The 26110-nt window shown below is 38.3% G+C and overlaps 1 protein-coding gene across 7 annotated transcripts in view; it reads right to left on the bottom strand.

The window, feature by feature from the left end:
- Positions 1–1033: 1033 nt before the first annotated feature.
- The window catches only part of nedd1 (NEDD1 gamma-tubulin ring complex targeting factor), a 93272-nt gene continuing 68195 nt past the window's right edge, over positions 1034–26110 (bottom strand). For 3 of the 7 annotated variants that reach the window (XM_069909680.1, XM_069909682.1, XM_069909681.1), the window contains 5 exons: positions 25283–25354; positions 22993–23134; positions 5880–6027; positions 5591–5657; positions 1034–2018 (listed from right to left, as the gene is read on the bottom strand). In XM_069909680.1, the coding sequence (XP_069765781.1) occupies positions 1914–2018; positions 5591–5657; positions 5880–6027; positions 22993–23134; positions 25283–25354 (534 nt within the window). In that variant the 3' untranslated portion in view covers positions 1034–1913. Of the gene's footprint in view, positions 2019–5590; positions 5658–5879; positions 6028–17131; positions 17431–19074; positions 19249–20338; positions 21334–22992; positions 23135–25282; positions 25355–26110 lie in introns of those variants that run through there. The other 4 variants (XM_069909683.1, XR_011348282.1, XR_011348284.1 and 1 more) reach the window with 4 other exon arrangements.

Consider the following 26110-nt stretch of genomic DNA (forward strand, 5'->3'; position numbering starts at 1 on the left):
ATCTCTCTGCACTTCCCCATCTCTTACCATTCAAATAGTAATCTGCCCCCCGGTTTGTATTACCAAAGTGGATAACCTCACATTTATCCACATTGTAGTACATTTGCCATGTATCTGTCCAGTCCCTCAATTTATCCAAATCACACTGGAGCTTCCTGACCCCCTCTTCCGTGCACACAACCCCTCCTAGCTTAGTGTCACCTGCAAATTTGGAGATATTACATCCAATCCCCTCATGCAAATCATTAATGTAAATTGTGAACAGCTGGGGTTCCAGTACAGATCCCTGTGGCACCCCACTGGTCACCGCCTGCCATTCAGAAAACGAGCCCTTTATCCCAACTCTCTGTCTTCTACCTGCCAGCCAGTTCTCAATCCACATCAATACTTTGCCCCCAATCCCATGAGCCTTGATTTTGGAAGCCAGTCGCTTATTTTTTGGAGCATAGAAGGTTGAGAGGTGATGTGATTGAGGTATTTAAAATTATTCGGGGTATAGATAGAGTGGACGTGGAGAGGCTTTTTCCTTTAAGTAAGGGGAGATACAAATGAGAGGACATGAGCTGAGAGTTTAGGGGGTAAGAGTTTAGGGGAAACATGAGGGGGGGACTTCTTTACTCAGAGAGTGGTGAGTGTGTGGAACAAGCTTCCAGATGAAGTGGTGGAGGCAGGCTCAATATTAGCATCAAAGGAGAAGTTGGATATGTTTATGGACGGGAAAGGAATGGAGTGTCACAGGTTGAGTGTAGGTCAGTGGGAGAAAGTGTTCGGTGTGGACTAGAAGGGCTAAGTTGGCCTCTTTCTCTGCTGTAATTGTTAGATGGTTTAGAAATTGATTAAAAGGGATTGAATCCAATTGGATCTCATAGCAGTTGAAATGACTTACAACACAGTGAATCACATTGCATGTTACTGTTGAGAACAAATTTTTTTAAATGGAAGAATTTTAATAATTAAAAAAATACTATGTTGGTTTTCTTTGATATGATGACACTTTTAAGTGCCTTCTTAAACACAAATACATACCAATATATTATTGCAACACCATATTTAATATAGTATATTTCCCATCAAAAATATACTGCAATTTAATTGTTAATTCAAAAACAAAATCCATACAAAATTCTTTACAAAATAGTATAAGTTTGATCAATATAAACAATGAGAATTTTTACACAACTGCAGAATGTCAGGTCAGGCAAAGACAGTTATTGCTTTAAATATTTGTGTAATCTGCTCATTCCATGAATTTGAAAAAGGCACTTTAGACCATACTTTCAGTAATAATAGAACAAACTAAAATATTTAGATTCACTTCTTCAGTATTTAATATACTGCTTGTATCAGGCACAGAAATACTATGGTTATTGTTTATAGCTGATATAAAATAATTAAAGCTGTACGCAACAAACATCTGAACTTGTGATCATTGTACAAAAAATTGCACAAAATCGTATCAAGTTGAAAATGGCAACTTGTAAATGTCTTTGCCAGCATGCTGCTTCTTTCCTTGAATTATCTTGTTGTCAAGTGAAGCCGTTACATTTGAATCTGAACAAATGCACATCTAATCCTAACTTTAATCTGCTTATTTTGATCTTTAATCCACTTTTTCATTAATTTCTATTAGGTCTTGATTGTGTAACATTTCCTGGAAGGTTAGTTGTAACATTTATCAGAATCTGTTCAACCTAAAAGACCTTGAACACTTCTATTTCAACCATGAAGATGAATTGTTTGGGTCATTTTTAAAAAGGGCCAGCTACTCTGAGATTACTGGTCTGCTTTATGGAACATTTACGTATTAAATAGTAAGAGGTTGTGGTCAGTTTCCATCTATGCCCTGCCTTGCAGCAGGAAGTTACTACAGTTTCTCAGTGTGAAACTTTCTTGCATTCAGCAGTGTTCGACCCTTAAAATGTGGCTCGGAGTCTCTTATTTTCTTCTCGCAGCCTCTCATTTTCTGCCACCAACGCTTCGTTAATAGAGTATCTTTCAAGTAAACCATGGATTTCATTCTGAAAGGAGAATACAAATTGAGGCAATTGACACATCAACACAAAGCATATTAACAAATATACTCAACATTAACTAAACAACGTACATGTACCAAATTGTAAATAACCTTGGGGTTCCTATTTATAATAATACCATTTGATGTTTCCCTCAAGAGCATTATTCATTCCCCACAATATTTTGTAAGGACTTTTTGAACTGTGTCCAGCCTAGTTTGTTTGCTGTTTAATAGAATGATGATGACAGGCAATCATGTTGTACCATTACTTTGTGTCAGGCTCTGCCCAGAGATTGAGTATCTATTATGTGGTATAAAGGCAGCTTTCTGCTTGTCAGCCGGTCACAGGCAGACAGATATGACACAACTAGGCTAATTTGTCCAGTTTCCTGTAGGCAGAACATATCTCAATTATTTTTACACACTTTGCAGTGTAGATACCAGCATGGTTTTTGAGAGGAATGTTTAGGGAAGACGTAACTTCCAGGACCATAAACCTTCAGTGGGTGGGGTAGGACCAATAGGCTCTGCTGCATCTGGCCTTCACCAAAATGGATGGAATTGGCTGAAGACAAGCTTTGTGACTCAAGAGATCTTTAGAGTCACAGATGCATTATTTACTTGGGACTTCCAGCTGATGTCTCCAAACCTTGTAACTGGCATCTACGTGGTAGGTTATGGTATCATGGTGACAGGGTGTATTCAGAGCCCCACCCCTCCTTAGCTATGCAATCGTTAGGCACCCTTCCCAACAGGATGTGGTATGACTGATCCAGAAGTGGTGGAAATGCTTAGCTGTCTACTGCTGTCCATTGGCACAAAGCACTGGCCGACAGCGGCTCGACAATGACAGCACAACTTCAGAGAAAGAAAATGCTGCAATTTGCTGACCGAGCCACCATTGATAATGTTGGCGCTGTGATGTGATGGACCTCCTTACACAAAGCTGGAGCAGATAGCTCCAGATAGCTCTCAGTTCCCCAGTTATACAGCAAAGAAACAGGCCCTGACCATTCTTCATCACTGTCTGCCTGAGCAGCTACTTCCAGTGAATTAACCCTAATCTCTGTTCTTTCATACTCTCGAGGGCCCTGACGTTTACTGCGCCACTCCTGCCCTGGTGTAACTTCTTTACACTTGTTTGAGCTAAATTCCACCCACCATTCCTTGGCCCACTTTCCCAGTTTGACTAGCAATTAGTATAGTATACCAATGGTATGCACCAAACATGATGCCCAAGTTAAAACTCTGCTGCTTCCACACGACCCAAACCACCCGCCCCGCCAAATTCATGTGTATCTGGTTCCATCACCAATGACAACCCATTCCAGTCACCTCCCCAGGCCCAGAGAGAGGCCTGGATTTGGAGGGGAAAGATTTGGTTGATAGCTAGGATGAATGGGTTGCCATGAGAAAAGACTGAGCAGACTGGGTTTTAAAAGATGGAAACAAGAATATGAGTGGTTGACAAGATTAATGCCGAGCAAATGTGTTGGTGCTGTGACAGAGTATATTGAAACGTTTCTGGGAGAAAAATTGGGAAAGGTTTGTTAAAGTAGGTTATGTACAAACACTAAAACAGATCTTATTCGAAAAACTGGAGCTCTGCCCCAAGCTAGACGTATTGGCCCCACAGCCTTTGCAAGAGCTTTGGAGAGTGCATAAGGGACTTCACTAATGGACTGTTGTTTACAAAAGGCAACAGAAGAAATATCTTGTTGGAGCCACAGATTTTCTGGAGATGTTCTGAGATGGTCATGTGGTTTTGCAAGCAGAGAGTCAGTCTTTCTCTCTAAGAAAAAGAGAGAGAGAGAGACTTTTTCTACATTGTTACAGCCAGCAGAAGCAGCTGGGACTGGAACAGGACAAGCTGGCAAGCTTATGGAAAGCCCCAGTTGTAAGACGGCCTGGTCAAAGCCCTTGTGGTTCATGCAAAAGGAGAGGACTGGCTGCCTAATGTTTCACTTGGAATAAGTGAAACAAAAAGGAACTCGGTGGTGACATGAAAGAGGTTATCATCTGGAGAACCCTGAAGGGGCAAGTTTCGTCAGCAAGACACGAGTGGCTGATTAAAAAGGAATCAATTGTGGATATCCTGGAACAAATCTCTCTCTGAAAACCAACAAGAACCTTCCTGAGTGGTAACCATTTACCTTTCAAGCACCAAAGCCTGATGAACCTCATAAATGTTAAATTCTGTGTACAGTGTAAGAATTGCCTGCAACCAGTGAACTGGAAGAATGAGAAGTGAGATTGGACTGTGAATCAAAGAACCTTTCTGAACTTACACACACATTACATACATGTGTGCTTAGAATTAGAAGGGGGTTAAGTTAGGTTAGTTAAGTTAAAGTGTGAATTTATTTTCATGTTTAAAGATAATTAAAAGCAACTTTTAAGTAACCCTTTGCCTTGGTGATTATCTATTGCTGCGAGGTTTATGGGTTCTCTGGGTTCGTAACAGGACCCACAAATCCATGGCATCCCACGGATGCCGCCCGATCTGCTCATTTCTAGCATTGTTTTTAAATCTCAGACTTCCAGATCTGCAGTCAATTTCTTTTCACCAGACAGACCCCTGGTCGCCTTCTGTGCTATTTACAGTACATCTCTGTCATTCCAACAGTAATCCATGCTAAATAACACTGGATCACAAAAATCTTTCTTCCTGAACACTTTCAGGTGTATTTTATGGATTTTAGGCTGCAGGTCACGAAAATTACCTTAAGATTTCCCTAACATGTACCAGTTTTTAAATATAACCTGTTTTTGACAACTTTTTCAAGCAACAAAACCATGAAGTGCAGCAGGTCATTGAAAATACATTTTCTGCCTCCGCACTTGGACTTATTCCCCGCTGATCTTGGTGCAGTCAGTGACAAACATGGTGAAAAGTTTCACCAGGAACATCGTGACCACTGTGACAGCCTGGAAAGATCTGTCATTGGCAGTATCAGGGCTGGATTCCATTGGCCTGATTCCATTGGATATTGACACGAGTACCAGCATCATTCTGAGATTAAACATGCTAAATTCAATTCATGTTAATTGAAAGTTTCTCCATCTTCCTATGTGATACAGCAAATCTGAAATTATCTTGTGTTCACGTTGAAGTTGTCTATCGTAGTCCCTTTTGAAAAAAATTGTCCAGTGAATTGAATATAATTATTGTCAAGACGTATGGAGGAATCAAAGTTTTGAGAACATGCAGCAAAGCGATACAAGACAAAGTTCAGATAGTCCTGAGCAGAGCAAAATGGTCTAGCTTGAAGTCCTCTTTTTCAGGCTACTGAATTAATTTTGTATTAATTCATCTTTGTATAACATTAAATAATTAAAACAATACAGGAAAAGGCTCTTCAGCCCCCAAATCTGCATCAATAGGATGTCCAAGTCAAATGAAAACTCTGCTGCTTGTATGTATGTGGTCCCTATCCCTTTATTCCTCAAATATTTCTGTATCAGAATTTCAGACCTCTGCAGTCACACCCAATTGTCACTGGTTGACACTGTAGGTAAACCAATCCACTCAAGAAGCAACTATATCAAACCCAGGAAGTTAAACATTTAAATTACCTGTTGGATTTGGAATTGTTTGATCATCTCCAGTTGCAAGTTTACGATGTCTCGATGCCATACATCTCTGGGATAATTGGAGAAAGTTTAGAATTTCAGTATCAGAACTTGGCAAATAAATGCAGAGACCATCACAGTGTAAATTGGCACAAAAAATGGAGAATTAGTCATCAACTTTAAAGTAGAATGCTTATTGTCAACACAATAAACTTGTCTTTGTATTGCATGCTTAAGGCTTACATTATATCTTTAATTTAAAAGGAAGATTTTAAGCACAAATATTTCTTACTTGTAATCCTCCAGGGTTTCTTGTATCATGGTCTTAATTAATTGAACTTGAGCGGATGTTAAATGCTGCCCAATTCCCTCACTTCCAAATGCATCCATCAATTTTTCAGATATATTAGGAATTCCTGGAGCAGGAGTCAACTTTGCAGCTGTAAAATGAACACATTCATCACCACTGATCTGAATGGAGCACAGGTATAAACACTAACAGCAGGTAAGAGAATATTACAACTCCAGCAGACAGAACACAATTGCGATTCCACTGGCTGATATTCCATTAATATCAGTAAAACAAGTTTGCTCGCTTCCTCTTGAAAAATTTCAAACTTGGTTGATTCAAATTTCTTCAATATTGAAGAAGAGAGTGAAAATGCCACTTTTAGTCAATTTAACTCTCTTACATTCTAACAAACTTTAAGTTTAATATTCTATTTTTGACTATTCACATCTCTTCCACACCATAAAGAATTCTATCATTTTTTGATAATCAACCATCTCGTTAGAGGTTTCGAGATCCTGACCACCCTCTGCGGAAAAGTTGCCCCTCAGGTCACTCTTAAATCTCTCCCTTCACACCTTACACCTCTGTCCTCTAGTTCTAGAATCATCTATTCCACGAAAAAGACTGAGCATTCACCTCAGTAACAGCCTTCATGATTTTATATACCTCTACAACAATGCACTTTAACCCTACACTCGGTGGGGGGGGGGGGGGGGGGGGCAAGATGGCGTAGGCTGAAGATGTGGGAACTCATTCTCCTCAGCTGGAAAGTTTTAAACCAGAATTTAATGACCTGATAAAGATTTGAAAATTTTATGAGAACATTGTGATACGAGAAGAAAACTGTTTAAAAGAAGCAAAGGTCATCAATCAAAAAATCTGCATTTTAAAGAGTTGGAAGAATCTGAAAAACTTGGGCCAACCAAAAATCTGGAGCCTAGACATCAATTGCAGATGGAGCTGAAGATCCAACGACCTTCATCAGCAAGATTGACTGCAGCAGCGGCGCCCTCCATGTGCGGATCGCAGAGGACGCAACGCATTGCTGGTGGCAGCGTCTTTAGTGCAGCACGCAGGGGACGTGTCAGGGGCGGCCTATTCACGCTATGCTATCGTTGCCGGGACTCGCACAGCGGTACGCATGCGCGAGAGCCTCAAGCAAGCGAGGGCTGCATGGGATGCTGCTCAATGTCAGGCTGAGGAATTCAGCTCGTCTTTGAGTGGAAGGCAGACCTGCAGCCTGTCTAAAGAAGTTAATTTAGTATAGGAGGAGATGGAAGAGGAGCTGGAAGACTATCTGGAAGAGGAAGATAATCAATTTGTATTGGCTGCAGCTAAAGTAGAAGGTACTCCTACAGCTTTAAAACTTCCTTCACCCTAAAAATTTCCTAGCACAATAAGCCCAATGCTTGCTTCTGGTGTGACGATAATGTTAGAAACAATAACTAAGCAGAATGAGAGTTTGATGGATTATGTGTTCACTAGTTTTCAAAATGTTGACCAACAGCTTACTAATATTAGATTCAAATTTACTGACACGTCTGGGGAGATTGCTTCAATGAAGGTGGATGTCAACAAGTGTCTGACTGCAGTGGATATGGTTGAAAACAAAATTAAGAATGTAGAAGACAGAGTGGATCAAGTTGAAGGAGCCGTGGCTGGATGAGTTTTTTTACAGAAGATGGATTCATTAGAAAATCAAAGTCGGTGGAATAATATAAAAATAGTGGGGTTACCAGAGGGTTTTGAAGGAACAAATCCTATGAAATTTTTTTAAAGATTGGATTGTCGAAATATTTGGTCCAGAATATTTTCCAGAAGGTTTGGAAATAGAGAGGGCTCATTGTGCGTTAAGGAAAAAACCGTTACCAGGTCAACCACCTTGAGCAGTTTTGGTGAGGTGTCTGAGGTATCAGGATTGTGAAATGATTTTACATGTTGCAGTTTTACAGGCTCATATGAATAGTCCAATGATAGTACAGAATAGAAAAGATTTTTTTTCATGCAGATTTGAGTCAGGCGGTTGTTAATGAGATGGAAGGAGTTTAATGCTGCTAAAGCAGTTTTATGGAAGAAAGGTTACGTCTACTTTTAGATATCCAGCAATTTAAATATTTTATGGGCAGTATCAGTCTCAATTTTTTGAAAATCCACAGGCTGCATTTACATTTGCTAACTCTTTCCCAGATTCTAAGTTGATACTGGATTTCTCTTCGAAACCGTTGGTGATTCTGAATAAAGTTGGAAACAGGAAAGGTGAAAAGCAGTTGGAAGATGAACAATTGATGGATTTGCAAGAGGAACTTCCAGAAGTATCCAATACCCGATGGGTTTTTTTTGTTCACCGGCTGGGAAGAAGTTGATGACCCAGCTAAATTCGAAGTCATCAGCCACTTTTGGTATTAACTGCACCTGGTTAATATGGGGGGGGGGGGGGGGGTACTGCTTTGCAGTTTTTTTTGGGCGGGGGGTTAGGGTTTTGTTTTGCAATTGGTTAAGGGGTTTTTTTTTTAAAGAGCCAATTGTAAAAGCTTGGGTGCCATTGTGTAAGTTGTAATGAATAGTTTAAATTTTGCAACTTTTAATGTTAAGGGGTTAAATCATCCGATAAAACGGAAACTTGTTTTAGATTATATTAAGAAATTAAAAGTAGACATTGCATTTTTGCAAGAAACTCATTTGACAGAAAAAGAACATTTGAAGTTGAAAAGGGATTGGGTAGGACATGTAATTTTTTTCTTCTTTTAATTCCAAAGCTAAGAGGGGTGGCAATATTGGTAAATAAAAAAGTATCTTTTACTTTGAATTCTTTTTCTGCCAATGCCGGAAGAGTTTTGATAGTTAATTGTAAGATTTTTTCTGAAAGTTGGACATTAATGAATGTGTATGCACCAAATGAAGATAATGAGGCATTTATCTCAGATGTTTTTTTTAAAAATTTGAATCAATCAAATAGGAATGTATTGGTAGGAGGGGAATTTAATTGTTGTTTGGAACCTTTGTTGGATAAATCTCCAAAAATTTAAATTTGGAGGAAGTTAAATCCAACTGAGAAAGATTATTCTTTTTACTCAGCTCGGCATAATTCTTTTTCTAGAATAGATTTATTTTTGATTTCTGCGCAGCTGCAAGGTAGATTTAATTTTGCAGAATATAAAAGTAGATTATTGTCAGATCATTCATTGCTATTAATTAAATGTTTAGGTACTGAAGTAATTGAGACAGCTTATCGTTGGAGGTTCAATTAAATGTTATTAAAGAGATCAGATTTTATTAAATATATAAGAGATCAAATTATTTTTTATTTACAAATGAAAGTTCAGTACAGAGTAAATTTACTTTGTGGATGCTTTAAAATCATATTTGAGGGGTCAAATCATTAGTTATACAGCAAAGATTAAAAACCAGTATTTATTAGAAAGTTTAAATTTGGAAAAGGAAATTGAAAGCTTGGAGAAAAAATTACAAAGAAATTGTACTGAGGATGATAAGATACAATTATCTAAATTGAAATTACGTTATAATAGTTTACAAACGTAAGTATGAAAAAATGATCTTGCGGTCTAAACGTTATCATGAGTTGGGAGAAAGAGCAATAAGGTTCTGGTGTGGCAACTTAAAACTGAGCAAGTATCAAGAACAATTAATGCTATCAGGAAGATTGGAGAGATTACTTATAAACAAGAAGATATTAATGAGGAATTTTAAACATTTTATAAAGATTTATATACGTCAGAGACTAATCAAGAAATGGATCAAATTGAATTTTTTCTAGTTTGAATTTGCCATTGTTGAATGAGGTAGATGTGAAAAATTTAGATACCTCATTTACTGATTTAGAGTTGAAGTTTTGTAATCGACGCCTAATGGGAAATCATCTGGAGAGAATGGATTTACTGTAGAGTTTTAAAAAGAATTTAATGACTTGTTACTTCCATTATATAAAGATGTTTTGAAACAAGCAACTGAAACTGGTGTATTTCCAGAATCTTTCTCGAGAGCATTGATTACAGTTATACCAAAAAAAGATAGTGATCCCTTAAAAGTGGCTTCTTATAGACCAATATTATTGTTAATTGTTGATTATAAATTGGTACATATAGATCAAGTAGGTTTTGTTAAAGGTAGATATTCAGCAGATAATAGTTAAATTTATTTCATTAATTAATGCTGCAAAACAGCAAAGTAATCAAGCAATGGTTGTATTTTTGGATGCTGAGAAAGCATTTGAACGAGTTGAGTGGAAGTTTTCGTTTAAAGTATTGGAAAAGTTTAATTTTGGTCCGTTATTTAGAGGTGGGTTAAACCTTTATATGCCGGTCCTACAGCATGGGTAATGACAAACGGTCAGATTTCAAAATCTTTTAATTTGTCTTGTTCTACAAGACAGGGTTGTCCCCTCTCTCCTGCTTTGTTTGCTTTGGTGATAGAACCTTTAGCTCAAGCTGTTCAGCAAGATTATAGTACGAGGGGAATTAAAGTGAGAGAAAATGAATGTAAGATTAGTTTGTTTGCAGATGATGTTTTGGTATATTTAACTAATCCTAAAAATTCATTATAAAATTTATTGAATTGATATGGTAAATTATCAGGATATAAAGTTAATTGGGAACAGTGAAATTTTATAACTAGCTGAGGAGGACTATGTGGATTGTAGACAAATTACTAAATTCAGATGGTCAAATAAAATTAAATATTTAGGAATAGTTGTAAATAAAGATTATCAGGATTTATATAATTTGAATTTTGTATCTTTAATGAATTAAGATTAAAATGGATTTAGATAAGTGGAAAGATTTTACAATTGACTTTAATGGGTAAGAGTGAATTGTATAAAGATGAATAAATATCCTTGAGTACAACATCTTTTTCAATCGATACCATGTGCAGTTCCAAAAAAAAAATTTTTTAAGGAAATAAATAGTTATTAGGCTATTTTTATGGAAAGGTAAATTGTCAAGGATTTCTTTACAAAAATTGACATGGCGTTACAAGTTAGTTGGTTTGCAGTTACCTTGTTTTTATAATTATTATGAGGCGGCGCAGTTGAAGTTTATTAATAGGTTATTTGATAGGTGGGCAAAGATAGAGATGAATCAGATTTTGGAAAATAATGTCACTCATTTTATTTATAAATGGAATCCTTTATTGTTACAAAAATTTAAATTACCTGTTTTATGACATATAATGAATATTTGGTATAAATGAAATTTAAGTATAGGTTATAAAGGTTCTAAAGAACACCATTATACCAGAGTAAATTAATTCAATTTTCATTATATAATCCCTATTTGAAAGATTGGGAAATTAAAGGAATAGTTAATGTAATGGATTGTTTTGAGGTAGGGAGATTTTGTTCGTTTAAAAGGTTACGGGAGAGATATGGTATTGAGTCAAACTCTATTTATTATCAGCTATGAGACTTTTTAAAGAAGAATTATGGAAAGGAGTTAATTTTACCAGGTCAAACAAAATTTGAGTTATTAATTGCAGATAAAGTTGAAAATGGTTTTATTTCAGATATGTATAGGTTAAGGAGAAAATGGAAAAAGTAGATATTAATAAAGTTAAAGAGAAATGGAAAGAAGATTTAAATATTATTCTGACATGGGAAGAATGGTCTAGAATGCGTGTTGATAGTGTTACAAAGCTAATTAGTGGGAGATTTTGTATGGTTAATTATAATTTTTTACATCAATTATATTTAACTCCTGAGAAATTGAAAAGATACGGATTTAGTTTAACAGATTTGTGTTTTAGATGTAGAGAGCAAAAGGGTACTTTTATACATTCAGTTTGGTTGTGTAAGAAAATTAAGTATTTTTACGAGTTATTAAGTTTTTGAGAGATTTGTTCAAAATGGATATTCGATTGGATCCAATGATGTGGTTATTGGGTTATGTCAATGTTCCTTTGTAGAGTCACGAATGACTAAACTGTACATAGTTTTTAAGATTATGGTTAGGTTGCGAGAAAATGTAGAGCTGTTACATGGCAAAATGATGTACAATTGAATTTGCGAAGATGGCACAATGAATTGCAGTCATGTTTATATTTAGAAAAAATAACAATGTAAGAAATAATTATTTTTTTTATTGATATGTGGGGTCTATATTTGAAATATATGTTTATAGAAATTAAGTAAATGTTGTAAGTTTGCACACCATTTGGGGAATATTCAATACCTTTTTTTTAAGGCACTGGGGGAGGGGTTGGGGTTTTTTGTGTTTAGTAAGGGGGAGGGGGTGTGGTTTATAGTTTTTTAATATATGTATTTGATTTTTTTTGTAATTTGAAATTATTAAATAAAATTTAAAAAAAACCCTACACTCAAGGGAATAAAGACCCAGTCTATCCAATCTCTGTATAACTCAACCCCTCCAGTCCCAACAACATCCTGGTGAATCTCCTCTGCATCCATTGATAGCCTTCCCATAGCTGGGTGACCAGAACTGCACACAGTTCTCCAAATGAAATCCAATGTTTTCTACTTAGTACCCCACATCATGAAGGCAAGCGTGCCAAATGCCTCCTTACCACTCTGTCATCACTCCACCCTGTCCATCTGAATCACCAGTTTCAAAGAATTATGCACCTGTACCTCGACGTCTCTGTTCTATAACACATTCGAGAGCCTTGCCATTTACTGTGCAAGTCCCACCCTGGTTTAACTTATCAAAGTTCAATGCCTCACACTTGTCAAGAACTAAATTCCATTTGCAGTTCCTCGGCCCATCTGAATCATATTTTAAAAAACTTTATTTTAGTAATAATACAGCAAACATTCCATAGACAATTTTATATAAGTGTATATATATAAAAAAAAAGAATTTTTTTAAAAAAATGCCTGGAATTGCAAAATGTGTCTTGTGAGGCAAGGTTAGCAGAGCTAGGGCTTTTCTCTTTGGAGAGAAGAAGGATGAGAGGTGACAATAGAGGTCTACAAGATTGTGAGAGGGATAGATCAGCAAGACAGCCAGCAGGCTTTTCCCAGGGCAGGAGTGGCAAACACCAGATAACATCTGCACAAAGACTGATTCCACCTGCATTGAATTCGCCCATCGTTATTGAATGAAGATCTACCGGGACCATTGCCTGAAGAGGACACACAAAATCAGTGAACCGGTGCGGACTCGAAAGGCCAGCATGGCCTGTTTCCGCTCCGTAAATGGTTATATGGTTATAAAAATGAGTCCCCACCCACCCTATCAGCCAGCTCTCTTAAGGAGAGCCAAAAATATATAAACAGAAACTAAGAATATATAATAAATCAAAATACATCTAAATGCATATATTCCAAATATGATAACCACTTATTAACAAAAAAAGAATAGTCATGCAGATTATATGTAATTTTTTCCATAACAATACATGTTTTCAATTCATTATGCCATCGCATTATATTAATCACTATGTTATCTTTCCATGTACTTGCTACACATTTTCGAGCTACAGACAATGCTAAACGTACAAATGCAATTTAAAATTTATCCAACCGTAATCCCTTTAGAGGAATCATATAACCCATTAAAAAAAGATGGATCTAGTGGTAACTTAATGTCATATAATTTTACCAAAATTAACCTAATTTCTTGCCAAAATGGTTATACACGAACATAAGACCAAACAGCATGTAAAAAAGTACCAGTACATACACATCTAAAACAAGAGTCCGAATGACTAAAACCATAATTTTTCAATTTCTCTGGGGTTAAATACAACTGATGTAGAAAGTTATAATTAACCATTCCATCCCGCACATTCGTCAATTTAGTAACACTATCATGACACGTATCTGCCCAATAATCTTCAGGAAAAACAAAAAATGCTAAATAATTTTCCCATTTTAAGCTTAGATTTCTCCCATTCCGGCTTATCCATATTGACTTGTAATACTTGGTACATAACAGAAATATAACCCTTTTTTGGTATAGAAGAAATCAAAGACTCGAATTCCGTCAATACAGGTAAAATCATCTCTCTCCCATCTGAATCATGTTGTAAACTTAGATATCTTTCCACACTGTCCACACCACCAATTTTGGTGTCATCTGCAAATTTACCAATTATATTAACTACATTTTCATCCAAATTGTTACCACTGGATTCAAACCACGGACTCAGGAGACTCCTGGAGCACCCCTCTTGTCACAGGCCTCCAATCCAAACAGTGACCCTCCACTACTGCTCTCTGACACTCCACAAAGCCAGTTTTCAATCCAATTGGCCAGCTCACTGTGGACCCTATGGGATCCAGCCTTTTAGACGAGAATGAAATGCACATGGCTTTATCAAGCGCCTTGCTGGAGTCCACAGAGAGGCAATGACCACTGGCCTACCCTTATCAATCCTTTGTCACCTCTTCAAAATACTCTCATCAGATTCATGACAATTTCCCCCACACAAAGGCCATGGTGTCTGAAATCAGTCCCCGCCAGAGGCCGTGCTCTCTCAAATCAGACCCCGCTAATCCAAATGTTGGGAGATCTTGTCCCTCAGAATCTCCTCAAGCAATTTTCCTGATATTGACATCAAGCTCCCTCACTGGTCTGTAGATGCCTGGTTTGTCCTTGTTGCCCCTTCAATAACAATGCAACGATAGCCACCTCCAGTCTTTAGGCACGTTACGAGCCTAAAGGACCCATAAACCCAGCAGGAATAGATATTTGCCAAGACAAATGGTTACTTAAACAAAATTTGCTTTTAATTATCTTTAAACATGAAAACAGAATCTCACTTTAACTTATCACGATTGACTTACTTAACCCCCTTCTAATTCTAAGCACATGTGTGTATAATGTGCACGCAAATTCAATCTCACTTCTCATTCCTCCAAGTTCACTTGTTGCAGGCAATTCTTATACTGAGCACAGAATTGAACATGTATAAAGTTCACCAGGCTTTGGTGCTTGAAAGGTAAATGGTAACCACTCAGGAAGGTTCTTGTCGGTTTTCAGAGAGAGACTTGTTTTACGATGGACATCCATAACTGATCCTTTTTAATCAGCCACTTCAGTGTCTTGCTGAAGAAATGCCCCATCAGGGTTCTCCAGATGATGACCTCTTTCTTTCAGGTCAGCACAGAGTGCCTTCTTGTTTCTCTTATTCCAAGTGAAACATTAGACAGCCAGTCCTCTCCTCTTGCATGAACCACAAGGGCTTTGACCAGGCTGAAATAAGAACCCGTCTTCCAAATGGGGTTTTCCACAAGCTTGCCAGGTTGTCCTGTTCCAGTCCCAGCTGCTGTTGCTGATTGTAACACTAGAACTGATCTCTGTGTATCTCTCTCTCTCTCTCTGAGAGAAAGCCTGTTTGACTCTCTCTGAGAGAAAGCCTGTTTGACTCTCTCTGAGAGAAAGCCTGTTTGACTCTCTCTGAGAAAGCCTGTTTGACTCTCTGCTTGCAAACCACATGACCCTATTAGAACAGCAAGCTCCACTCCAGACAGAAGGCGGCTCCTACAAGTTCTTTCATCTGTTGCCTTTTTGTAAATAACAATCCATTAGTGAAGTCTCTCGGGCACTCTCTAAAGCTCTTGCAAAGGCTGTGGCCCCGATATGTCTAGCATGGAGCAGAGCTCCAGTATTTCAAATAAGATGTTTTAAAGTGTTTATATGTAACCTACTCTAACAAACCTTTCCCAAATTATCTCCCCAAAACATATCTATATACTCTGTCACACACTTCCCTCGAGGCCAAAGATTCAAGTATCTCTGCAAGTTCTTCCCACAAATTCTGTAGCATCAAAGGTCGACAAATGTATTACTCTTTCATTAGAATCAAGCCACAGAATAACAGCGAGTCTTGAAAGGCTTGAAGAGTAGGTCCAAACATGCCTGAAATTAAGCTGATAACTGCACAAAAACAGAGTACAACTGGCTGAAGTCATCCAATAATAAGTCATGGTGGTTGTCAAGAACGGCCCCTTTCTCAGTGCAGACAAGGTTGAACATACACATGCATATTCAGCCAGAAGGGTTGAGTGGATCGTGTATCTTGGCTGCATCCCAAGATCCTTTGTGGCACAGAAGCCAATCTTCAACCAATTCAATTCATTCCACAAGATATCAAGCAGCAACCAAGAGCAGTGGAGACAGTTAACAGCATTGGACCAGGTAACATGCTGGATTTGTTCGAAAATTAGCTGCAACTGAAGCTAACTATCTAGTGGGTATGTACTGGCACTGATCCAGCAATGTGGAAAATTGGCCTGTTATTTCACTCCACCAAGGAAATCCAATCTGGCTAATTCTTCCCAATCAGTCTACTGTCAACAAGAATAGTGGGCACAGAGGAATGAACACACATGGAGGTTCTTCCCCAAGTTACCCACCCTCCTGACCTTGAAATCTATCACTAAATGATCACACTACTGAATTTAAATCTTTACATTGAGTCCCAGAGGGACTGCAGAAGGCTTTGGTTCACAACCTTTCAAGTCCCATTTATTTGGCATTCATACCATAAACCTTACCCTACAGTGAAAAACAAGATAGTGTTTCTCCAGACCGTGAAGCTGATTATTTACATGGATAAATCACCTCAAACTTTTTTTTAAGTAAATAACATATCACATATAAATATCATGTTACATATGCTAGCCCTGTGTCCTCAGAGTTCAGGAGCTTCATGGCTTGGGGGTAAAAGCTGTCTCGTAATCTAGTCGTGAGGATCCAAGTGCTTCATTACCTCTTCCCACATGGCAAGAGGGAGAATAGATTGTACACCTTCCAGGTATACCTGAATTTTAATTTACAACCCACTCTTAAAGGTTTAATATCTTTTACTTATGACAAGATGGCAGGTTTAAGGACTGCCCCTTTTGATAAAATTAAATCTGCATGGAAACAGGATTTAAGCCTTTCCTTGTCTGATGAGCTTTGGGATTTAATCCTTAAATTGGTTAACTCCACATCCTTCTGTGCCTGTGATTGATTGTTGCAATTTGAAGTTGTGCATAGGGCCTCTGAAAGCTAAATTATCTTGTATTTACCCAGATGTAAATTCCTGTTGCGATAAATGTAAGAGAGAGGGGGCCTTTCTCGTTTGTACGTTTTGGACGCGCCCTAGCCTTGAAAAATAGTGCAGGGATGTTTTCTAAATCCTATCCTCAGTTTTGATATACATAATACCTTCTTATTGTGACCCAAGCCAGTTAGACTGAACTCACTGACCATTCCATTCCCGATAATTTGCAATGTGACAAATGTTTCCTTTCCAAATGACAATTCCCTCATTTCAACCAATGACAATTCCCTCATTTCAACCACCATTCCATTTGGCTCCCCTCTGCCCTCAGCCACAAAGTTGTGTTGAAAATTTTGCTCATGAGAGTGGAGTACAAAAATCTTACCTAATTATTAGCACAGTACAAAGACGCAGTAGCATAGTTAATCAAGCTGGTGCATCACAGTACCAGAGTCCCAGGTTCTAGTTGCAAGTTCTCTGTGTCTGTGTGGGTTTCTTCCGGGTGTTCCATGTACCAGAGATGTGTGGGCTGGTATGTTGAATAGCTGCTATAAATTGCCCTGATATGTGCCATGAGTTGAATCTGGGGGTATTAATGGGAATGTGGGGATTACTTTAGGATCAGTGTATTAAAGGGTCAGCAGGTCTCAAGGGCCCAGTTCCATGTTTAGCACAACACTATTATAATGCTAGCAACTGAGATTTGAATCTGCTGTTGAATCAAGGAGTTTGTACATTTTCCACTTAGGTTTCTTCCGGGGGCTCCTGTTTCTCCCACATTCCAAAGATGTACGAGATAAGTAGGTAATTGATAACATGGCTGTATTTGGGTGGCATGGGCTCGTGGGCTGGATTCCTCTTTCTGTGCTGTATCTCTAAATTTAAAATGAAGGTCCTGAAAGAATTTTGAAATCTCAGTCTTGAAGATGACCCACTAAATTAAGGCATCATTCTCTCCCAGAGAGATATTGAAGACCTCAAGGCACTATTCTGAGCTACCCATGGAACTTGTGTGTCCGGGCCAATATTTATTCTTCACCCAAGACTGGCCAGTTCTAAAGTCATTAACACTTTGCCACTAGGGTTGTCAAGGAGTTTGCACATTTGGTGCTGCATTTTCAAAATTACAACTAAAACCCTGCAAACAAATAGGATGCTTTGCGGTGTCCACATGTCATGGAATTGCTATTCACATCCAAGGCTTTTCAAGTCCTCTTATGTAATATTTAATCTAGGAAAACAGCCAACTTACTTTTGCAGGAATATTCCTCCATCCGCATGGGATACTCTCAAACATTAACACGTCATGAATGAAGCAAGGACTGTTAGTTTGGTTTTGGAAGGGACCGTATTCTTTCTTTCAGCAGGTTAGGAGGATTTTCACAATTTTTTCCCCACTCCTGCAATTTTTTGTTTTTTCATTTACTTTAATATTTCCTTTAACAATCTACTTGGCAATGTCCTAAAGGTTTTTGGTTAGGAATAGGTAATTTATTGGAACAAATAATGGGGATTAAATTCCCATAGGATCCAAAGCTATTTTTATTGAGTGATGTTAAGGGTGTTGAACCCAAGTGGAAATTGAATATGTATCAAAAGGAGTTGGTTCAAATTGCTTTAGCAATGGCAAGAAAATGTATTGCCATAACTTGGAAGTCTGGTACAGATTTGGGTGTAGAAAGATGGGATGAAGAAGTTCGGAGTTATATACCACTTAGGAAAATTTCTTAAATTTTCTGAGAAATACTATATATTTTGGAAGATATGGGTGTAAACATTTAAGGGAATGTCAGAGCTTCATCTTCTCTTTAAACTCTCAGTATAATGTAAGAAATTTTAAAGTAATAGGCTCCCCTGTTGAGGGTCTCTTGGCCCCTTCTTTTTCTAATTTCTTTTTATATGCCACATGTATTTGAATTGATATGTATTATTTTTATATCGTATTCTTTTTTGTGGTTCTAAATTTACAAATAAAATTTAAAAAATATTTCCTTTGAAAGTATCCTCAATCTTTACATAGCTTCAGGTGATTTGATGAACATTTCATGCAAATTCAAACACGTATTGAACAGCTCCTAAATATTTGAGTAAATAACATTCAATAGCTATAGGAATAATTCTTAATATTTGGATGCGAATAATTTTACAAATAATATAAAATATCAAATTATAATAAAGTGGAATGCAGCTTATTATTCCAAATTAGAAATGGCCTTTGTGCAAATACCGTATATTTCGGTGTACAAGTTGACAGGCAGGTAAGTCGGGAGCACATTTTCAGCCTAATTTTCATGGTTTTATCATATATCGGGCGTATAAGTCGACCTCCAAAATTTGCGATGACTGAGCTGTTGGGCATTGGTGGTTGTTATCATGGAGGCTCCAGTAAAACAACAAAAGTCTGAGGAGAGTTTTAAATTAAAAGGATTAGAAATGGCCAAGAAATCCACAACTGTGCCACTGCAAGAAAATCCTATATATATATGTTAGTAAGAGATTGGAGAAAGAAAGAGGCAATGCTCGATGAGAAGAGGAATCACTTAGCCAGAGTGGGAAAAAAAATCACACAGGAGCAGGGATACGTGAACAGAGGCAAGATTGCTGCATGGTCAAAGTCGTACCCTGAACGCAGTCAAGATTTTGAAGCTACACTAGGCTGGTTTCATGAACAGAGAAAATCTGGTATGAAAATGGTGTAAAGGTAGACAACGTGTGGAACAGGCGGCCAGGCGGCTTACTTAAGGAATGGAGTTTACTGGTCTGGGATATTTTTTATAGCCACTTAAATGAAAACACTAAAAATAGATTAGCAGTAAATAATTCTTACATGGTGGTTATCCAGGGTGGTTTGATGTCTCTATTGCAACCTCTCAATGTCTGCTTGAACAGGAATGGAATACATGGATAATGAGTGTTGAAAATTGTTCACTAAAGGCATGCTGCATCACCTGATGTGCTGTGTGACTTTGTGCTCAAAGCATGGGATAAAGTGAAAGCAGAGACTGTAATAAAATCACTTAAAAAGTGAGGTATCTCTAGTGCAATTGATGGTACAGAATGATTTATTGTGGGACACTGACGGTGAAGCTGAAGCCGCCTCATCAGATACAGACTGGGACCCTTATGATGACTGTTTAAACAGTGAGACTGTAGATGAGCTTTCCGTAATCTTTGCTTTATACCATGAAAGTGTTAGTGATTTTGAAGGATTCTAAATGTTTTTTTTTCAAAAAAAATTGTTCTAATATGCTGGTAACATGAAAATTTGTTGTAGTTTTTTAAGGCTTGACTTGTTGGGGTCGAGTGGATTTTTGAGTTAAATTTAAGGTCTCAAATGTATATCTGGTGTATAAGTTGAACCACCATTTTTAAGAGTTTCAAGATTCAAATATATGGTAATCTTTCCTACACCTCAAATCTTACAAAGTGACATTTAGAATATCTGATTCTCCAAATTTTTATTTTTATTACAGCTATTGGCTTGAATGAAGGACCAAACCCATGCAGAAAAAAAGGTTAATTTTCAAAAGTTCTTTCTGTACTTTCAATAGTTAAACTTCCCCTCCCTGACCTGCGCATTAGACCCACCACAAATGTCCTTCCTGGACCTAAAAGAAACACACAGACTCCCAGACAAGACAAACAATAACCGTTCAAATACTTTTTCTTTGAATAAACCCAAAAGAAAATGAATGTGGAAAAACAATTTTAAATACCATCCGCCTTTCTCTGCAACAAGGCTGAGAGTTCCCCAGAAATCCGAGATGGACAATGCATTCATTTCTTCTTGCGTGCTTTTGCTGTTGCTTGGAGCAATTTATCCAGTTTATGCTTGGTTAGGATGGGTGTAGGGATTATATTGTGTTTAACTCTGGGAATTTGGATTATCTGATTATTCTTCATACAATTTTTAGGAACTACCTGGTGAATTAATTGAAGAAATGAAAACCTGGCACTTATCCAAGCCATGGAATTGCATTTGCTACATCTCGGATTTTGTTTTGTAATGCCTTTCAATTTGCATGCAAACATTCTCATTATTTCCCCTCTTTAGGTTGAGATATGGAACAGTATAGCACTTCGGTCCACCATGTGCTGAATAACCATATATTCATAACCATATAACCATTTACAGAGCAGAAACAGGCCATGTCGTCCTTTCGAGTCCACACTGGTTCACTTGAACAAATCCACGAGCTCAATCCTTCCACTCTCCGCCAATATCCCTCCAGCCCCCTCACTTCCATTTACATATCCTTTCTTCTTCTTTGGCTTGGCTTCATGGACGAAGATTTATGGAGGGGTAATGTCCACGTCAGCTGCAGGCTCGTTTGTGGCTGACAAGTCTGATGCGGGACAGGCAGACACGGTTGCAGCGGTTGCAAGGGAAAATTGGTTGGTTGGGGTTGGATGTTGGGTTTTTCCTCCTTTGTCTTTTGTCAGTGAGGTGGGCTCTGTGGTCTTCTTCAAAGGAGGTTGCTGTAATCTAAATTAAAAATAAATCTCTCCTTCTTGCACATAATCCAAACCCCTCCATTCCCTGCATATATGTCCATCTAAAAGCCTCTTAATCACTGTCAGATCTGCTTCCACCACTCTCCTTGGTATCCCTTTCCAAGCACCCACCTCATTCTTAGTTAAAAATACTTGCCATACACATTTCATTTAAACTGTTCCACTTTTACCATGAACATTTGACCTTTAGTGCTTAACAATTCTACCCTGGCAAAAATATTCTTACAGTCTACATGCCTTTCATAATTTCCAACTTCCACCAGGACTCTGCTCAGCCTCCAATGCTGCAGAGAAAACAATGGGACTAAAGATAGGAACTATGTTTGTCAACTTTCTCCATCAGGCGAGACTGCATCCAAGATTCCACCTGGAAACAGGGAACCAGCAGATGGGTGCAGATGTGCAGAAAGCAGAGGCACCCACAAGGCCCATCACTTCATCTCAGTCCTGGGTACCTCATCTTCTTTGAGAATGTGCTGCAATGGCAGGCCAATCACAGAACTGCCATTTCTGGCAGAAGCCCTCTTGATGGCCTGATCTGGAAGGTCTCAATTATTCAACACCCTGTATCTGTATCCATCTCTAGCCATTACTGTCAGAGTCAAAGAAAACACCCACCCATTCACAAAAATAATTACTTTCAAGAATTTGTACTCCACAGCCATTTCCAGTGTCTGTAGCAGGACTGGATTTCTCACCCTCACTATAGGAAGGATGTGGAAGCTGTGGAGAGGGGGCAGAGAAGATTTACCAGAATGTGGCCTGGATTGGGAAACAAGTCTTATGAGGGAAAGGTTAGCAGAGCTAGGACTTTTCTCTTTTGTGCATAGAAGGATGAAAGGAGACATAGAGGTCTACAAGATTATGAATGGCATAGATAGGGTGGACAGCCAGGGCCTATTCCTCAGAGGAGAATAGCAAACACCAGAGGACATGTGTACAAAGTGAAGGGAGGGAAGTTTAAGGGAGACGTCAGGGGAAGTTTAAAAAAAATTACAGATGCAGAGAGTTGTGAGTGCTTGGAATCCCTTGCCAGGGACAATGGTAGAGGCTGAAACATTAAGGGCATTTAATAGACTCTTAGACAGGCACATGGATGAAAGAAAAAGAGTTATGGGGTAGGGAGTGTTTTGTACTTTTTTAAAGGAATATACGGGTCAGCACAATGTTGAGGGCTGAAGGGCCTGTCCTGGGCTATAATGTTCGGTGTTTTAGTGCCTTGCAGATGCAGCCATATTAGCAAAAACATGCTACCTACTTATCCTAATTTACCAAACTCATATGGTGGTGACACATACAAAACAGGATTGTACAGGGACTGGGCAGGCTTGGTTACCAGTGTCAAGTACCAGGGAAACTGTGTGTATTAATTTGAACACTCAGGATATGGACCAAGGGAACATTCAGAATGTAGTCATTACAAAATTATCAATATTTTTGAGCAAATCAACTGTTTCCTTGCTAAAAACTAAATACAAACAAGCTACATTTAGGAGTATATGGAATTTAAATCTTTTTGCTTAAAATACTATTTCATTGCTTATTTAAAAAAATCTATACTCCAGTTTCTTTGGTATTCCTTTATAATTTGAGCTGGTTAAATATACTCCTTTCAGAATGAAATGCTCACCAGATATAGGAGAATTATTCTCAATGGATTCCTGGGTGAACTGAAATTCTCTTCCTTTATGTTCCCACAGTTCAGGTGTTTTCACCATGGAGGAAGTTAAGGGTGACTCCAAGATCACAGACTCAGCAATGGAAGTGTTTACCTTTGAAGATAAATAAGAAATTAATAATCTGCAAAAAAAAACTTAAAAAGTTGAAGTAAAAATACAAAACTGCATTGCATCTATTATAGGATACAAAGTGGCAAAACTGAACACCCCTGGTCTCCACTATCAACCCATGGACCCTCACAGACTGCCTTCCGGAAATCTATGTAATCTGCCTGCATCTATGGTCCTGCCTCAAATGACTGGGAAAGCATGTATCGCCTGAATACGCATCGGATTGTCTGATCTCAGGATCAGGCCTGGTCAGTACTTGGAGGGGAGACTGCTTATGAACACCGGATGCTGTAGGTTTCTGGGAGAGGCTCTGGACAAAGTGGCAACTCTGCCCACCTTATGATGGACAAAAGTCAAAGAATTTCATGTATGCTACATTCTAAATGTAATATTATGTGACAATAAAGGAACCATCCTTTCCAAATTCAAGATGCTCCTCTCCATTAAGCTCAGCACTGTAAAAGTGCTGAGACCATACAGATGGGAAGAATGGTCACAAGACTGACAAGGTCTCTAAATCTCATTTATCTCACTTTTCATAAATAATGGCATTTCCTCTGGACATTTTCAATCCAACAGATTTTTGAAAAATAGCTGAATGTCAATTTTTAAGGACAACTTACAGATGATGGTCAAACTTCACCTCATTGTTATTTGAGATCCAGCCTACAATGGCGCCGTCATCTGCCACAGGCAAGAGGTAATCCCTCTGCATTCACCTCTCCTTTGCCTCTATCCCCAACTTTTTATTTGGGCATCTGCCTAATTGTCAGCACTCTTAAAGACCCAAAATGTCGACAGCTGTGTGACCTGCTGAGTTTCTTTAGCATTTTTGTGAACTGGAGGGACTCGGCAAGTCAGGCAGCAGCCATGGGTAGAAATGTTCCGGCAATGTTGCAACAGATCACGACCCATAATCGAGACCGAGGAAGGGGTGACATCAAGTAAATAAGGGGAAATGAAGCTGGGGAAAGGTTCAGAGATGATAGGATATTGGTCAGAGGTGAGGGTGAGGACAGATATATCTGTGGAGAGTTGAAATGAAGTTTACACTTCAACCCTCAACCAAAGTGTGGGTGTTCTGCTAAGGGGGTCACCCAATCTGCTTTGGCCTCATGGATGCAGAGAAGACTGCTTCAAGTACACTGAATGCAGTAGATTAGACCGGGCAATGTGTCTCACTGGGAAGGTCTGTTTGTGATGGAGCTGAGAAGGGAAATGTAGGGACAAGTTTTGTATTTTCTGCGATTACAGCAGGAAGAGTGGACCAGACTCTTGGAGAGAATGATTGCTGCAAAAAGTGGATAAGGTGGCTGCTGGTAGGATTGTGTAGAAGATGGAGTAAATGATTCTGAAGAAATTCAGCAGAAAGTTTCCAGCTCGGAGCTGGCTTTTACATTGTACCAGTGAGCCCACAGTCATATGACACAGGAACGCTAGTAGTTTTATTACACAGAGAAATAGAAGACAGAAAGGAGCACAAGAGGAGGAAAGTATAGATGAGAAATCAATGACTTGCTGTCTGGCTAATATACAGAAAACTAGGAATAACAGAGGGTTAAAGGAATCATTTGTCCACTACCAATACTCGTACATTATTGTCCTCCTCTCAAACATACATAAAAATCGTGTCTAGACAATCTGAGAGAATCTCCTTTGCAGTAAGGTTTGGGTTCTGGACTCGATCATTCAATGACTAATTGTGAATTGCCCACAAAGCAGCTTTATAGATCATGTTGTACACACATGAACTGCTGACCTTTCATCTAAAATGTTTGGGTGTGTAAAGTAGCATTCCCTCAGTAGCACACCAAACTGCTGGTTACAAGACATTTCGCATGGATGCCATTACCAAACCATACTAACTTCTAGTTAATTGTTAAAAATAAGAATGATACATCAAAATATTTTTTGTGTTTTCAAGTGTAATTCCACAGAATGATACTTTAAAAAAATAATGAAATGTTAAATTATCTGAGTTTCCAAAATTGGTAATGAAATGTCTTTAATGATTATCAGTGAAATCGCTTTCACTTTTGCAAGGTTTACATTACATTTGGCTAGTGAAACAATCAATGCAAGTGAAACTGCCCGAAATTCATTCTTGAAAGCTTTTATGGTTGAATCTACCTGATCCAATTTCTTTTCCATCTGACCATTTTGCTCTACCATTTTTGAGTTCTGGGTGCCCACGATAATTCCCTGTAGAGAATCCAGGACACATAATTAGTGGCCAAAGAGCCTGTGCAAGCACTTCAACACATGGTTAGCATAGTGGTTAGCTCAACGCTGTTACAGCATCAGTGATTTGGACCTGAGTTTGTACCTTCTTCCCGTGTCTGTGTGGGTTTTCCCTGGGGGCTCCAGTTTCCACCCATCATTCAAAAACGTACAGGGGTGTAAGTAATTGGGTGGAACGGGCCTGTTACCGTGCTGCATGTCTAAATTTAAAAAAAAATCACCCGGAAGAAAATCAAAGACTAAGAAACAGCTCTAGCTTAAAAATATTTGACATTATGAACATCACTGCAATGGGAGATCAGGTCATAGCAAATTTAGCACATGCAAAGTTCTACATGATGTGAGCAAAGAAGTGATCTTGAACCTCAATGAAGACGAGTGTCAGAATGGTTTATGCTAACAATCCGCCACATAGCAAGATTCTTATCAAGGACGCATTAAAATGAGGTGGCTATTTCCTACAAATCTCTCCAAAGGCCACAGGTTAAATTGCAGAGATAGACAATAGCATTACAAGCCTGTGCAACTTCTCTTGGCAATTTAATCCCTCTCAGTATCAAGTTCACTTTTATTGCCCAGAGTAATGATGGACAGTGAAAAGGTTTGTTTTGTGTGCTTTCCAGCAAGACTATGTGTAAATAGAGCAGAATAAAACAATGGAGAGAGTAGAGATACAGTGAGTGATCAGTTTGAACAGAGGTTGAGGTATGAGGTTGG

The sequence above is a fragment of the Narcine bancroftii genome, chromosome 13 (genome assembly GCF_036971445.1).
Source record: "Narcine bancroftii isolate sNarBan1 chromosome 13, sNarBan1.hap1, whole genome shotgun sequence".
Taxonomy (NCBI): Eukaryota; Metazoa; Chordata; class Chondrichthyes; order Torpediniformes; family Narcinidae; genus Narcine; species Narcine bancroftii.